General features: G+C 39.6%; 4 protein-coding genes across 4 annotated transcripts; all 4 read left to right on the plus strand.

Moving 5' to 3' along the window:
- The first annotated feature begins 2,685 nt into the window (after positions 1-2,685).
- LOC125315964 (LRR receptor kinase BAK1-like) lies at positions 2,686-3,791 on the plus strand. Its single transcript, XM_048282593.1, has 2 exons — positions 2,686-3,510; positions 3,564-3,791. The coding sequence occupies exons 1-2, from the start codon at positions 2,686-2,688 to the stop codon at positions 3,789-3,791; spliced, it is 1,053 nt and encodes a 350-aa protein (XP_048138550.1).
- A 1,199-nt stretch (positions 3,792-4,990) lies between these two features.
- LOC115737707 (BRASSINOSTEROID INSENSITIVE 1-associated receptor kinase 1-like) lies at positions 4,991-5,383 on the plus strand. Its single transcript, XM_030669992.2, has one exon. It carries the CDS (start codon positions 4,991-4,993, stop codon positions 5,381-5,383), a length of 393 nt encoding a protein of 130 aa, XP_030525852.1.
- Positions 5,384-5,470: 87 nt separating this feature from the next.
- LOC125315965 (BRASSINOSTEROID INSENSITIVE 1-associated receptor kinase 1-like) lies at positions 5,471-5,998 on the plus strand. The gene has a single exon (XM_048282594.1). The coding sequence runs from the start codon at positions 5,471-5,473 to the stop codon at positions 5,996-5,998; it is 528 nt and encodes a 175-aa protein (XP_048138551.1).
- An 8,293-nt stretch (positions 5,999-14,291) lies between these two features.
- On the plus strand, positions 14,292-15,662 carry LOC115737706 (BRASSINOSTEROID INSENSITIVE 1-associated receptor kinase 1-like). Its single transcript, XM_030669990.2, has one exon. It carries the CDS (start codon positions 14,350-14,352, stop codon positions 15,493-15,495), a length of 1,146 nt encoding a protein of 381 aa, XP_030525850.1. The 5' UTR covers positions 14,292-14,349; the 3' UTR covers positions 15,496-15,662.
- Positions 15,663-16,923: the final 1,261 nt, after the last annotated feature.

The raw sequence follows: 16,923 nt of genomic DNA on the forward strand, positions 1-16,923 counted from the left end.
CAAGCAAAGTAAGCATTTAGTTTCTGGAATGGATAGCAGAATTTGAGTAATTACTACAATGTCTTCGTATAAACATGTGAAAACTCTGCATTAGCTTTCTATAATCCTGCGTCTATCAAACAATAAGTATATCTGTGCGACTGTTAAGTCATCAAGATATAAGATTTGAACTTATTGGAACAAAAGCACTTCGTTTCTTGAGGCAGAAGGAAATCTAGACTTAAACTGGTGACGGAGGAGAAAGAGGAGTTCACCGAAACATTTTGGAGGTGAACTGAGAAGAGGAGTTCCCCTCGAAGATGGTGTTCAATATCTGTCCGACCCGAGATGTCAGAAGGTGGTTATGATGATCGAAAGCCAAATGCTTGGGCAGGATCCTAGCAGCGGGAGCGATTGGAGTGGAGGCGAGTGTGATTCAACTCCTTACTATCCCTTCCCTCCTCCTCTCTCGATGGATATATGCTAAAATCTTGATCACCATTTTTGCCTTACCACAAGCTCAGCTCTTGGGTTTTCCTTCCCCTATTCATCATTTTCGTACTAGTAATTGTACGAAAGGAAGTCTCGGCTCAAAGTTGCTCGAGAGCACTCGAATAGCGGCGTCGAGTTCCTAAGCCCTTTGTCCCATAAATCTCGATGCATATGAGCTCAATGCAACCCATACTACTACAACTGGAAGTGGAGTAGATTGTGAACAGATTTCTTCGGTTGTGCAGAGCCGTCTACAGGGGAAAGTATTGTTTACATCAATTAAGAGTCATACCATCATCTAATCAGGATGCTCTTCTTCTGTTATCTCTTTGGGTGATGAGGCTTGGGGGCTGTCCGACTGGTGTCCTTCATCTTAGGTTTCAAATGCCGCTATTACTTTTTTTTTGACAGAAGTATTCTTTTGGTACCTTGCTACGGTAACATTTACAGCTTTGACTATTTTATACTCTATATAAAGAATGATGAATGGAGTCCGCATGGATCCCTGCACAGCTGCTCTTAACGTATTGCAATTGTCATGATTGATTTTGTCAAATCTTGTGACTTGATAAAATAATAATATTCTTGTACATCCTTTAGAAAATATTTAGTGAAGGGAGATGGACTCATACCAAGTCCATTTGTCTCTTCCAATAACGGTTCAACACTAATTCCAGGAAGATCTAATAGAAATAAGGAAAATGCTTCCTTGAAAGTACTGTCATGGACTGTATAATCTTAATCGTAGAATCACACATCATTATTGCGTGTTTTGCATAAAACACTCATTGATTGAGAGATCGTATGGTCAGAAATGAATGACAATCTTGTCAAACTGTCGGGCTAACAGCTTCCTAAAAATAAATCTCCATTTTTATTAATTTGTCGTATCACCCGACTATTTGTTTCATGTTTTTGTAGTATATGATCAATCCACACATAACCAACGTGTTCCAAATACGAGTAATCAGAAGTATGAAGTATGGATCTTCAAGGATACGCAAAAGTTGATAGCTTTTCCATTGGCCTAATTCCCAAAAAAACTCCAACTTTAGCATTTGTGACAATTATATTCAAAAACTTTTTTATCACATAAAAAACTCCAAGCTTTTACTTTATCCCAATTCTTCCGGTCTAATATTTAAAAAAATCTTCATCTTTAGCATTTGTCCCAATTATATCCAAAACTTTTTTTTATCTCATAAAAAACTATCAACTTTTATTTTTATCTTAATTCTATCACCGTCGCCCATCCGTTGAAAATCAATATTAGTTAATCCTACGTGGCTCGAATTTTCTAGCCGAACTTACCAATGAATCTTCAAAATGTAGAAATAGTAGGCTTTAGGGACAACAACGTTTTAGATAGTTCGTTCGAATATCTCTATGTGTAGCCGTTCTTTGGGCTATTGAAGGCCAAAGAAAATACGAAACACGCCGCCTTGAGTGATTATGTATCTCCCGACAATATGCAAGGAAAGTAAACAACGGAAGAGAAGTTCGGGGTTTTTTCATGTCAGCTTTGTTGAGATATAATTCATTAATGACGTGAAATACCACGTAAGATTAATTAATGGTGATTATAGACGGAATGTTGGCGGTAGTAAAAGTCGAAGGTTTTTTATGAGATAGAAAAAAGTTTTGGATATAATATGAGACATATGTTAAAGTTGAGGATTTTTTTGGTACTAGACAGGAAGCATTGGGACATAAGTAAAAGTTTGGGATAGAATTGAGATAAAAGTAAAAATTGAAGGTTTTTTATGAGGTAAAAAAATATATATATTGAATATAATTATCACAAATATTAAAATTGGAGTTTTTTTTGGATATTGGGCCCTTTTTCATGTAATGTACAGCCCACGTAGTAAAGAACAAGGACTAAGTGCTCCACACATTTGGAATCCAATAATAGTCGGAGAATTTAGGAAGCTTCGAGGCAATGAAACCTCTCTCGCTCTCTCTTTCCACCAGGCTGCTCGCAGACCAACGACTTTTCCTACCCTTTCATTCATTCGCACCGACCAGAAGCAGTCGTCGGAGAGACCCGCACAATCCCAACTGTGTTATAGAAAAAACTGTGTGAACAAGCAAGTCTCTTCGGATATGCAGAAAGATGCTCCCAAACCAATCAGTACCAATGGAGAGAAAACCATCAAAGCTTATACCATCCCTTTGTACTTGAGAAGAATCTAACTTTTCCCTGCTTAAAAGATGGTGTTCAATCTCCGAACCTTCAGTTTTACCGAGTCCGATGAAGACGATCCAACACCTCCTAAAAGCTTCTCTCTAAAGGAGCTCCGAGTTGCGACGCACGACTTTAGCCATCGCAACGTCGTGGGCGGAGGTGATTTCGGCATGGTTTATCGGGGACACTTAGCCGACGGTTCTCAAGTGGTAGTAAAGAGAGCATTCATTATCGACCAAGAAAGGGAAGAGAACTTTGGGAGGGAGATGCAAGTGGCGAGATCGGTGTCGACACACCCAAACGTGGTTAGCCTGAGGGGCTTTTGCAGGACAAAGAGAGAGCTTTTGCTGGTCTATCCCTTGATGATCCACAACAGCCTCGCTTCTAATCTTGGGGCACAATCGGAACGGCCGACCGGACCTCTCGATTGGACAACTCGCACACGCATAGCCTTGGGAGCAGCCACAGGTTTAGCGCACCTGCACGATCAAGGTAATTTCAGGATCATGCACCGCCACATTTGCCCACATAGTATATTGCTGAACTCGCAATTTGAGGCGGTGATAACAGGTTTCTGCTCTTCCGTGATCATGCACAAGAGAAATGTACAGGGGCGGACTATAAAGTCCCAGGTAGAAGATTCAGTTGTTTCCGGCTCCAGTTCTCAAACATATCATTGCTATGACGATGTTTATGTTGACAACCACATCCACGGTGTGAATGGGTTCATTGCCCCAGAGTACAGAAACACAGGAAAGTGCACACTGAAGAACGACGTTTCGCCTACGGGAGAACGCTTCTTGGGCTCGTCTCTGGACAGGCGACTGGGAACCTTTTTCCGCCGGTGTTCGGCAAACATATTATTAAGAACGAGTTGAAAATGTTGATCGATCCCCAATTGCAGGGAAACTACGTGGAAAAGGAAGCAGAGGGACTAGTCCGGTTGGCATTGTTGTGCGCACATGAGAATCCATCTGTTCGACCAGAGATGTCTGAAGTGGTTCGAATGCTCGAAAGCCAGTTTCTTCAGCGGGACACTAGTTCAAGGAGTAGTTGGAGTCAAAGCGAGTGTGACTCAACTCCGTACTACTCTTTCCCTCCTTCTCCTTCTCCTATGGGGATTGCTCCCTGATTGGCTTGTTAATAGTACATCATCTCCGTTGCCTTTTACCTTCAATAATAAGTTTAGCTTCTGTGTTTTCTCTTCCTAAACTCTATATGTTCATCTTCACTTAAATTCATATGATCTTTCTGTAATACTTTCCTCCGATCTTTTGAGACATATAGCACGTTCTTTATATAATGACTGCTAGCTTCTACATTTGTCATCGAATTGAGTTAATTGGGAACTAACGTTTTAAGTTTATTAAAAATGTTTCTTTTGATCTAACGAAAGTTAAAGGCCACCAGAAAAGTCGTCCTTAGAAGGCATTGATAAGATCGGTCGCACATGCGTCTTCATGCACATCAATCCTCGTATATGCAAGAAAATGCAAGCTGTTGGCACTTTGATTCTCTGCCTGCTTCTTTCAAGTTTGTTTCTGTGCTTTCACAGGAGGATATTGTTGAAATAGCTTGCTTTGACTTTCTTCTCTTCGAGTTAAACTCATATGAACCTTTCAAGAAGTTTCTAAGTGATATGAGTCATCATTGCACATCAACATCTTCTAGGCTCAAGTTGGGGCTTTGACAATCTGGTATACAATTCACATCTACCTGGACCATTTCAGCTACTTCTGGGCAATGTTTCAACCCGCGGGGAGAAGTATTGTTTGCATCAATTAGAGTCATACCATCATCTAATCAGTACGTTCTTACTCTGTTATCTCTTTGGGCGATGAGGCTTCGGGGGATATCAGATTGGTGTCCTTCATCTTGGCTTTCAAATACCACTAATACTTGGATAGATTGACAAACTTCCCTCGGATAAGGCGATGATATGGATATTTTAAATACCCCTTTACAAAATTATTGTTTTGATACGTTACTATGGTAATATTTTTGGCGCTGAATATTGTATACTCTATTTAAAAAACAATGAATGGAATCCGCGTGGATCCCTACACAGCTGTTCTTTTGGTGTATTGCGATTGTCATAAATGATTTTTGTCAAATCTTGTGACTTAAAACAGATAACATTGTCCTTGTACATCCTTTAAAAAAATACTTTGTGAAGGAACTTAGAAAGTTCGTGTTCCTAGTTTATACATGTACTAGCTCTTGGCGAATTTACGGTGTTCCCAAACCAATCACTTCCGATCGAGAGAACCCATCAATCTTATACCAATCCATTTGTACTTTAGAAAGGATCTAATTTTCCCCCGCTTAAAGATGGTGTTCAATCTCCGAACCTTCAGTTTTGCTGAGTCCATCGAAGATGATCCAACACCTCCTAAAAGCTTCTCTCTAAAGGAGCTCCGAGTCGCGACAGACAACTTTAGCAGCAACAACATCGTGGGGGACGAGTGGGGCAGCAAGGTTTACAGTGGGCGCTTAGCCAATGGTTCGATAGTGGCAGTAAAGAGAGCAAGCTTTGTCAATCAGTGGAGCCAGAAGGAAGTCGAAGCAGAAGTGCAAGTGGGAAGCACGGTTTCGATACACCCAAACGTGCTACACCTGAGGGGCTTTTGCCGGACCAAGAAAGAGCTCTTAATGGTGTATCCATTGATGATCAACAACAGCCTATCTTACCATCTTACCGAGAGACCGGATACGTTTGCCTGACCTCTCGATTGGACAACTCACAAGCGGATAGCCTTGGGAGTAGCGAGGGGGCTTGCACACCTTCACAATCAAGGTAACATCAAGGTCATGCATCGCCACATCTGCGCGTCAAATAGACTGTTGAATGTTCATTTTGAGGCCGTGATAGGAGGGCTTTCGGTTGCCATAATCATGCATGAGAGAAATGTAGAGGAAGGGACTATTGAGTGGTCCACGTGGTCAGCTGATTCGGGCTCCCATTCTCGATCATATCATCGCTATGAAGATGTTTACGTCAACGCCCCCTTCTGTGGCAAACTTGGGTTTATTGCCCCGGAGTACCACATTACAGATAAATGCACACTGAAGAATGATGTCTATGCATACGGGAAAATGCTTCTCGAGCTCATCTTGGGACAACCAATTTACGATTTCAGGGAGCTACTCAGTCGTGAAGCTTTCCGGCTGGAGGATGGGCTTAGAATACTTATGAATGAAGGTCAGCTAGGAAGGGTGATCGATTCCAATTTGCAGGGGAATTACGTGGAAGGAGCAGCAGAGCGGCTGGTACAATTTGCATTGTTGTGCACATATGAGGATCCATCTTTGCGACCAGAGATGTCTGAAGAGGTTTGAATGCTCGAAAGCCAGTTCCTTCGTAGGGATCCTAGTTCAAGGAGTAGTTGGAGTCAAAGTGAGCGTTACTCAACTCCGTGCCATTCTTTCCCTCCTTCTCCTTCTCCTCCTTTTGGGATTGCTCCATGACTGCCATGTCAATGCTGAATCATCAACATTGCCTTTTACCTTCAGCAACAAGTTTGGCTTCTATGTTTATCTCTTCCTAAACTCTACATGTTCCTCTTCATTTTCATTTGTATGAACGTTTAAGTTTATCAAAGAAGTTCTATTGTTCTAACCAAAGTTAATGCCGATGACCTCCATAAAAGTCGTCCTTAGAAGAGATTGATAAGATCGGTCGCACATGCGTCTTCGTGCACATCCAATCCGTGTATATGCAAGAAAAATCCCAGTTGTTGGCACTTTGATTCTCTGCCTGCGCCTTTCAAATTTGTTTCTCTGCTTTCCGAGGAGGATATGGTTGGCTTTGGCTTTCTGCTCTGCGAGGTAAACTCATATGGAGCTTGCAAGAAGTTTCTTAGTGATATGAGTCATCATTGCACATCAACTCCTTGTCGGCTCAAGTTGGGACTTTTAAAATCGGGTATACAATTCACACCTACCTGGACCATTTCAGCTACTTATGGGGATCGTTTCAACCCGAAGAATCTGCTCTTCATCTCATTTTACTTGATTATCTCTGGCAATGAGATTATTAGCCTTAACCTCATTCAAACAATCAAGAGGTGCATAGTTTGGTTCTTCACATCTATACCTCTCTCAAGCTTTCAATAACTATTAGCGAGTTGGGAATCGAGGAGACAGGTTGAATGTCGTGTTGTTCAAACAGATTGTGCGCTCGTGAGTGGTTTTAATGACCTGCTTAATTGTGTGGTTGTGCATTTCCTTCGTGTCTTAAAGAGAAGGGGGGGGGGGAGGGCTCAGGCAAGATAATGAGCTTCCTATTGGATTGAAATTTTTTTCAATGAATTTAAAGATTATTCAATCTCAAATTTGTTTCAACCTTATCGATGTTCTAGCAATTCTTTGGCCAAAATAATCCCATTGGTTCATTACAACCGATTTTAAAAGATAAGGGACATTATTAGTTTGAGATTTTTGCGAGATGATAATTACTTTGTGGTAAATATATAGTGGGTACCAAGTTAGAATTTTGTATGGTATGAATCCCCAAATTTAATAAATTCAGCACGGTGTTAAAGTTTGTTTGGATGGATCTTCACATTAGGTGGATGTGATGTATCTTAAGCAAGTAAGAAACAAACGTGCATAACTCACTCAACGATGGAATCGGAATTGATTGCTTTAGCTGCAACTAGAAAAGAGGCTGAGTGGATTAGAAATTTGTTGTTGGATATCAAATTGTGGCCTAGTACTATACCTCCTATTTCTGTTCATTGTGACAGTCAAGCTACTTTGGCAAGAGCTTATAGTAGCACTTATAATGAAAAGTCTAGACATATTAGCCTAAGGCATGAGTACGTGAGACAATTGATTCAAGATGGAACCATACCAATCATTTACGTGAGGTCAAGCAAGAATTTGGCCAATCCCTTTCAAAAGGCTCTACCAAGAGAGATCGTAAAGGTGACTTCAAAAGAAATAGGGCAGAAAACCTTTGCTTAAAATCACCAGTAATGGTAACTCGACCTAATATTAGCATATCATTAGTTATAAGGTTTAATGGGCAAAAACAAGCTACTGAAAGTGATTCTTTGATATTGACATTAGCCCAACCATAAGAAGTCAGTATTTTCTATTATGTTTTAAAGGCTGAATTATATTCTTAATGAAATATATTACAGAAATGTAATGTGCTTACCAGTAACTAAAAAGACATGGTAGATATTTCACCTATATGAGCTTAGAAACGGTGCCGCTTCTTACGAAAGTTAGAGCTGCTTTCTATAGAGCTCATGAAACATGTACAAGCACAAGGCCATAATAGTGCTGAGTAAATATGAACTTCTCGTTGAAACAAGAGATTCGTATATGTGTAGTATGTCCAATTCTATTATATAAAGTAGCAAATTTAAAGCCAGCAACAATTTGTCACTTTTATAGAATTTTGAGATACTTACACTAAATGAAGGTTTAACTAAAAAATGACCTTCCTATATGTATATTAATCTTAGAGAGATTTTGGCTGTATCTTTTGAGAAATCTTATTTTTGTGATTTTGTTTTACAAATAAAGTGGGGGATTGTTGAAGTTTGTTTGCAAACAAACAAAATGTGCCTTTTTCTAATCTCACATAGGATGGAAGGAAGGTTGCAACTCTCTTTATTAGTTAGAAGGTTACTATAGTCTTCCAAAATAAAGAAATGGGCAAGTGAACTAGACCCCACTATACCCACGTGCGGGTGTACGATCATTAGGCATACTTAGCATCATTCATATGCGGATAATTATTGGCCCTAATCAACAATCATTTTATTTTTTATTTTTTGAACTTATAATAAAAATAACATATTGATTCCTAATGAAACGATGTGATTGTTCACATAGGAGTTGCAATTATTTTTATTAAATTTATCTTGAATTTTAATTAATTTTTTATGTCCAATAGTTACAATTGTTTAGACGAGACAATTTTCAGACAATGAAGAGTTTTGTCCGAAATTAATTGTTCTTCGAACACATAGAGATGTGTCAGAAATTAACTGTTCTTTGGACACAAAGAGTTGTGTTCGAATGATAGTTTTTGAGATATGAAAAGCTTTCTTCCTTTAACTATTATGTAGTGAGAGATTTTGTTCATTTTTTGAACTTAAATTATATTTTCGTTTTCTCAAAATATACACATCCATTGTTTTCAATTATTTTCTTTGAGAGATCCGGGAGAATTATCAGAATTGCTATCTACTATTCTCATTGAAACTTTGTTGTATTATAATTACCGAAAACCATTAGCAATATCATGAAGCAAATAAATCCTTAAAGAGAGTGTTATCATGCTTGAAAATCCGATTCCATTTCATTTCGTTCCCGACGTTATTTTCCAACACACGAGATGCATCTAACATAGGTTCAGGTGCACTAATGCACATTCACCATATAAAGCCCCGCGATGATTCATTTGGACATGTGTAGAATGTTTAACAAATTTGTAGGTCGTATAATAGAAAACCATTGGATTATTGTTCTCAATTCCTTGGTTCATAAAAGGAAAACAAAAAATTAAAAGTTCGAAAAAAATAAGAAAATAATAAGGTTAATACCACAGAAAATCATAAACTGGTACACCTATACCAAATTTACCCCAAACTATTTTTTGACCACAAAAAATCCCAAACTGGTACACTTGTGATAAATTTACCCCAAACCGATACACCTGTGATAAATTTATCTTTCGTTAGTTTTCATTAAATTTAACCGTCAAATTACTGAGTTAAATGACATGTGGCTGCTCATGGGTATACTAGTTTAAGGTTTTTATTCTTTGTTTGTCACAGGTGTTTCAATTTGATATTTTTCGTGGTATTAACCCAATTTAACAAAGGGTAAATTTGTCACTAGTGTACTAATTTGGGTTTTTCATGGTAAAAAAAATTAGTTTATGGTAAATTTGTCACAAGTGTATCAGTTTAGGATTTTTTATGGTAAAAAAATAATTTATGATAAATTTGTCATAGGTGTACTAGTTTAGGGTTTTTCGTAGTATTAACCCAAAATAATATTAATGCATTATTTAGTGTTAATGCATTTGTGTCTTGTTTACGAGGATCATCTAATAAAAAAAATGGAACACAGAGAAGCAGAACAGTGATTTGAAATTAATACTAGTATTTCTACTCATCAGAAAATTTTCCATTGAAATTACAATATTATCAATCGACACGTAATGCATGTGTTCCAAGTACAAGTAATTAGAATTTAGAAGTGTTGTGGAACAACGCCAAGAGATGCACAGATTCAAGCACAAAATAGTGGAGGATGAAAGCAAAATCAAAATGTACGATGCACAATATACACGGAAAAATGAAAATGAGGAAAAACTATGGGGAGGTAGTGGGTTTCACTATCTTTTTTTTTTTTTTTTTTTGTCAAAGGTTTCACTATCTTCAATAATGAGTATAAGCTATAATAAAAAATTTAACAAGAAGAAGTGAAGAACAAAGAAAAAAGGGCAGAATGTGGAGGCGAACATTACAATGTACTATGCAACATAGCCCTTTTATAGCCCCCTTCTAAAAGACCGTAAAATAAAAATGCATGATCTAAAATACTCTTATCACTAATTTGAAAGTAAAAAATCTCAACAAATCTCCACCATAAAAGTGTCAACTTTTAACTCATTGAATTAATGGTGAATGAACAATTTACAAAAAGTCAATCAAGTTCTAAAACTTATAAAAAGTGCAATTGAGTCCTAAAACTTACAAAAAGTGCAATCAAATACTAAAACTTGTCAAATTAGTGTAATTGAGTCTTTCTGTTAAATTTTTTTTTTTGGTCGGAGTCCTTCCGTTAATACTGTCTATTTAGAATAACGCGAAATACTAACATGACTTTTTTTAATATTTTATCTATCATATGTGGCATTGAAGGACAAATTCGATTTTTCATACAAACTTTATTTAAATTACATTTAAAAATAAGCTAAAAATAATAATAATAATAATAAAAAGAGAGAGAGAAAGGGTGAAGTACAGGAGGAGGCGATGAGGGCTGTTGTCACCCACCTTTGCTAGCGAGGGTAGGGTATAGCCAGCGGGGGTTGTCGGACCCTGGCCAATGATCGGCAAGCCCCGTCGTCCACCCCCCACCCTTGCCAATAAAGGTGGGGCAGCTACGGCGAGGGTTGTGCAAGACCTCGCCATCTGTTCTCCACTCTCTCTCTTTCTCTCTTTAAATTTTTAGCTTATTTTTAAATTTAATTTAAATATATTTTGTATTACTTTTAAAAAATAATTTTTAACTTATTTTTACATTTAATTTATTTTTTTTTTAAGTTTTTGGGTTGTTTTTAAGTTTAGAAGTCCACGTAGAAGTCGATAAGGACAAAATTTTTAAACAAATATGCCACGTCATATTAAAAACTTAAATACAAATGCTGCTTAATCAATTTGGCCGAAATTTCTCTGATTTGGCATTTAAGGCTTCGTTTGTTTTACGGAAAATGAGCAATTTCGAAAATATTTTTCAAAATGTAATTGCTTATGTAGCTTAAAAAAATGAATAAATAAATTTTTTTATCACCTATGAAAGTAGTTAGGTATAGATTGTTATCGATGATGAAAACATTTTTCGTTCACTAATTTTTCTAAACGATATAAGTAATCACTTTTCGGAAAATATTTTTCAAATTACTTATTTTCCGTGAAATAAACGGAGCCTAAGTGAACTTTTTTTTCTGATTTGTCACATGAATGACCCGGCGAAAAGTTTTGACACAGAAGTGAGCACCGTACCCAATATTTGACTTCTAGTGTCCTTTTACCGCTCATGTTGTAAAGAAAAAGAGAGCTTTGGTGAGATGGCCCCACACTTGACTGGAGTTATGAAAACTGTGGGTACGAGCAAGTCTCTCTGGATGCGCAGAAGGTATTCCCAAACCAATCACTACCAATCGAGAAACCCCATCAAGCTTATACGATCCATTTGTACTTGACAAGAATCTCCGCTTAAAGATTTTGTTCAATCTCCGAACTTTCAGTTTTACCGAGTCCGTCAAAGGTGATCCAACACCTCATAAAATATTCTCTCTAAGGGAGCTCCGAGTCGTGACAGACAACTTTAGCAGCAACAACATCATGGGGAACAATTATAACCGCAATGTTTACAGGGGGCGCTTGGCCGATGGTTCACAAGTTGCAGTAAAGAACTGTGTCGATCGGTGGAGGGAAAAGAAGTTCGAAGCAGAAGTTCAAGGGGAAGCACAATTTCAACGCTCCAAAATGTGCTATGCCTGATGGGCTTTTGCAGGACTAAGAAAGACCTCTTACTGATGTATCCCTTGATGATCAACAATAGCCTATCTTCCAATCTTACAAAGAGACCGGATCGATTTGACTGACCTCTCGACTGGACAACTCGAAAGCATATAGCTTTGGGAGTAGCGAGGGGGCTTGCACACCTTCACAATCAAGGTAACATCAAGATCATGCATCGCAACATCTGTGCGTCAAATATACTGCTGAATGTTCATTTTGAGGCTGTGATAGGAGGATCATTGCTTGCCATGATCATGCATGAGAGAAATGTAGAGGAAGGGACTATTGAAAGGCCCATGTTGTCAGCTGATTCTGGCTACAAAGATGTTTATGTCAAGACCCCCATCCGTGGCACTGCTAACTTTATTGCCCCCGAGCTCTTCTCCACAGGAAAGTGCACACTGAAGAATGATGTGTCTGCATATGGGAAGATGCTTCTTCAGCTCATCTTGGGACGGCCGCTTCATGTTGAAGTTGGCGAAATCTCGTTGGAGGATTGGATTGATAAACATATGAATGAAGACCAGTTGGGAAGGGAAATCGATTCCACTTTGCAGGGGAACCACATGGAAGAAGAAGCAGAGCAACTAGTCCAATTGGCATTATCATGCGCACAATGGGATGCATCTGCTCGACCAAAGATGTCTTAAGTGGTTCGAATGCTCGAAAGCCAGTTTCTTGAGCGAATCCCTAGTTCAAGGAGTAGTTGGAGTCAAAGCGACTGGGACTCAACTCCGTACTACTCTTTCCCTCCTTCTCTTTCTCCTCTGGGGATTGCTCCATGACTAGCATGTCAACGCTACATCATGTTTACCTTCAATAACAAGGTTTAGCTTCTCTGTTTCTCTTCCTAAACTCTATATGTTCCTCTCCACTATCATTTGTATGATCTTTTTGTAATAATTTCCTCCCTTTTATTTAGACATGTAGTATGTCCTTCGTGCAATGACCGCTATCTTCTACATTTGCATCCAATTGAAAACTAGAAACTCAGACAAAAATTCGAAGTGTCATCTCTTAATTTATCGAATCAATGGTGAATGAATGTCTTAGTAAGAAAGTTCTATTGATCTAATGACAATTAAAGGCCGCCATAAAATTCGTCCTTAGAAGACAATGACAAGTTCGGCTGCACATGCGTCTTCGCGCACATAAATAATTGTATGTGCAAGAAAATACAAGTTTTTGGCACTTTGATTCCCTGCCTGAATCTTTCAAATTAGTCTCTCTGGTTTCAGAGGGGGATATGGTTGGACTAGTTGACTTTGACTTTCTTCTCTGCGAGGTAAACTCATATGAAACTTGCAAGAAGTTTCTAAGTGGTGTGAGTCATCATTGCACATCAACTTCTTGTACGCTCAAGTTGGGACTTTCAAAATTGGGTATACAGTTCACACCAACCTGGAGCATTTCAGCTGCTTTTGGACAATGTTTCAACCCGCGGAATCTCCTTTTTGTCATAACTTAGTTGATTATCTCCGATTCGCGCAGATGCCAAGATCAATGACATTATTAGCCTTAACCTCATTCGAACAATCAAGAGGTGCATAGTTTGATTCTTCACATCTACAACTCTCTCAAGCTCTCTCTAAATGTCGGCGAGTCGGGGAATGAGGAGACTTGTGCCGTATGTTGTGTTGTGCGAATGAATCGTGCACTCGCAAGAGGTTTTAATGACCCGCTTAAATGTCCACTGAAAAAGTTTCCATTGAAATTGCAATATGTCGAATCCATTAATATCATGCACGTGATCCAACTACAAGTAATTAGAAGAATGGATCTTCGCGGATACGCAAAAGTTGAAGAGCTGTCTCTTGTAAGGAGCCAATGCAGTGGAGAAGAAAAACTGGTGCTCTTCATATCTGGATTTTTTTTTTTTGGTAAGGAAACATATCTGGATTTTTCAATGCATAAGAACCCAAGAATGCTGCGAGAAACATTACCCCATTTTTAGGATGTCAGGCATAAACTAAGGCAGCATCATCTCTTCAACGGCCTGCATTTTCAGATTTGTGTCTCAGCTTTTAGAGGAGGATATGGTTGGACTAGTTGGTTTTGACTTTCTTTGCTACGAGGAAACTCACATGAAGATTCCAAGAAGTTTCTCCGTGATGGCATGGCCAAAAGTGTGGACTAGTCAAATTAAGAAATACAAAGGAAGCACTTTCCTCGCATTCCTGAGCCAGATCCATTTCTTGGGAGCAATGGCTCAAGCCGGAGACTCTCCTCTCTTTCAGAGCCAATTCCATGTCTGAATCAAAGGGTAACTCCTTGAATTTGACATGTAGTCTTCCTGTCCTCGAGGAATTAATCATTTCAAAATAGAATATTTCCATCTCTGTAGTGACGCAGAACGCAAACCCGAAAAAGATCTGATTCCTGGTGGGGAGGAATTAACAGGATTTCCTAGAGATGGTGTTCAATTTCCGCATCCTCAGTTTCTCCGGTGCTACTCGAGAAGTTGGAAGGACGGTTGATAATACCGGTAATCAACTCCGAAGGTTCTCTCTCATAGAGCTTCAAGTGGCGACAAGAAACTTCGACCACGAAAACTGGTTGGGTGAAGGATCGTTTGGAGTGGTCTACAGAGGACGCTTAGCCGATGGTTCTCTCGTCGCCGTAAAACGACTGAGAGAGCTTTCCGAAGATTCGGAAAGACAGTTTCAGACAGAAGTGGAAGTGGCAAGCATTGTTCACCACCCCAACTTGTTGTGCCTGATAGGGTATTGCAATGTGGAGAAAGAGCGGTTGTTGGTCTACCCCTTCATGGTCAACCGCAGTCTCGACTTCCTCTTGAGACAGAAAGCCTTCCAACCACTCGATTGGCCAATCCGGATGCGGATAGCATCAGGAGTCGCGAGGGGGATGGCTCACATGCACGATCAATGCCATCCGAGCATCATACACCGCGATGTCAGTTGTTCAAACATATTGCTGAATGCGGACTTCAAGCCAGTAGTGGGAGACTTTGGCTTGGCCAGGATCATGCATGAGAGGGACATTGTGGTGGGGAATGCCGGAGGCTCCATCGGCTGCGGCTCGGTTTCTGCAGCTGAAGTGGGTAAACATCCGCCTTTGTTGCCCATATCACCTCAGTTGTACCAAGATACTTATGTCTACACCGCCGTGCGTGGACATATAGGATACGGCGCCCCCGAGTACATAAGCACTGGCAAATGCACTCGGAAGGTTGACGTCTATTTATATGGAAACATGCTTCTGGAGCTCATCTCAGGACGGCCATTTTTTCACTTCAGTGGGCTACGGAACGACTGGATTAGCAGATGTATGAACGAGAACATGTTGAAAAGGGTGGTTGATCCAACTTTGCAGGGGAACTATCTCCCCGAAGAAGCAGAACGACTCGTCCGATTGGCACTGTTATGTGCGGATGACGATCCATCTGTCCGACCCAAGATGTCTGAAGTGATTTTGTTACTTGAAAACCGATTGCACGGGCCGGATCATAGCAGTAGGAGTAGTTGGAGCCAAAGCGAGTGTGATTCGACTCCTTACTACTCTTTTCCTCCATCTCCTTCTTTGGAAATGGCTATATGACGGGCGTGGATGATACCGCATCTTGATCAACGTCTGATTTCTTACCTCCTACATGGAGTCCATCTTCGACCTTTTGCTGTTCACCGAAGTTCCCATGTGTTCATTTCCAATTTCATCTGTAAGAACCTTTTTTTTTTTTTAATATATCTGCGTTGAGCAAATACTGGATACTCTTGGAGTAAATTTCTGGGTCCATCTATTTCAGAAAAAAAGGCAACATTATAGCTCACATGCAGTTGAGTTTCGAAGAAACTATCCATCACTTGCTTGTTCTTGAATCACTTAATGTGGTCAACTCCATCTTTCTCCTCGGGTCTTCCCTTTTGTCATTCGTCCTTAATATTTGCAGAAGACCTCTGTTGTAGCCCTTAAATGTATGAGAAGTCTTGTGTAATATTTGAGTTTTTTGACTAGGTCAAAACAAGTGGTAGGACCCACTGGTAAAATAAAAAAAATAAAAAAAATAAGAGAGCAGATGGTTTCTCCAAAAAGAGGCATCGGGAGTCTTCCATCTATAAAGAGAAGAAAGAAAGAAAACAGAAAGGGGAAAAGGGAGAGAAAGAAGAGAAGAAAAAAAAGGAGAAAGGAGAAAAGGGAAAAAGAGAAATAGAAACCAGTCACGTGCGCGCGCCACCCTCCACGAGCACTTCGCTGAAGTCATTTCCCTACGTGTCGCAGCACGTGGTAAGCGCTCGCCCTCTCTTCCCTCTCTATTGAAGTGATTTTTGGATTTAGGGCAAAATTCGGATTTTGGGGGAAACTGAGTTGCTGTGTCCTATCTCGTGGGCGATTGGCCACATTTTTGCTTGGGAATGAAACTTTAGGATGTTATGGACCCGTAGGATTCGACGGATCTTAATTTGACACTACGGTTTACCCGGAACAAGATTTTCAATTCTGGTGCGCTACAGTACGCGCGAACAGTAAACTTCGAGGCCTGATTTTATTAGTTTCCAGTTATCGGCTGAGGTTGGCTATGTTGAGACTTTTGTAATACGTTGAACAAGCTTCGCGTGGACAGTAAGATGGCTTGAAACGGAGTTCGGTGGAGGAAGTTATGGCCTTAACGGTTTTGGCGCGCAAGCTGCCTTAGCTGACAGCATTGATTTTTCTGTTAGGGATAAGTTTCTGTTGGCCCGTAGTAGTTGTTTTGTCACTAAATAAGTGTAGTTTAGCTAAGTCATACGTTAGGATGACTTGTTACTCGATTTGATCCGTTTTTCTATATATTGAATAGGATTCGGATGAGTCGGTTCGAGTGACTTCGATAGGTTGGATTGCGACTTTTTAAGGTGAGACGTACTTTATCTTCTAAGAATTTATAAAACTCATGCTTTAAAGATGATCACGTGTGCGGTGGTTTGATTTTCTCGACAAGGTGAAGTAATGTGATGTTTCGAGCATTATTTTTGCATAAACCGGATCGAG

Source organism: Rhodamnia argentea, chromosome 7 (genome assembly GCF_020921035.1).
Source record: "Rhodamnia argentea isolate NSW1041297 chromosome 7, ASM2092103v1, whole genome shotgun sequence".
Classification (NCBI taxonomy): domain Eukaryota; kingdom Viridiplantae; phylum Streptophyta; class Magnoliopsida; order Myrtales; family Myrtaceae; genus Rhodamnia; species Rhodamnia argentea.

Excerpts from the sequence above, each read along its gene's own strand:
- LOC115737707 (XM_030669992.2), top strand. The coding sequence starts at position 4,991 with ATGGTGTTCAATCTCCGAACCTTCAGTTTTGCTGAGTCCATCGAAGAT.
- LOC125315964 (XM_048282593.1), top strand. The coding sequence starts at position 2,686 with ATGGTGTTCAATCTCCGAACCTTCAGTTTTACCGAGTCCGATGAAGAC. Across the intron at positions 3,511-3,563 it reads CCTTTTTCCGCCGGTGTTCG|GGAAACTACGTGGAAAAGGA; the intron begins GCAAACATATTA and ends CCCCAATTGCAG.
- LOC125315965 (XM_048282594.1), top strand. The coding sequence starts at position 5,471 with ATGCATCGCCACATCTGCGCGTCAAATAGACTGTTGAATGTTCATTTT.
- LOC115737706 (XM_030669990.2), top strand. The coding sequence starts at position 14,350 with ATGGTGTTCAATTTCCGCATCCTCAGTTTCTCCGGTGCTACTCGAGAA.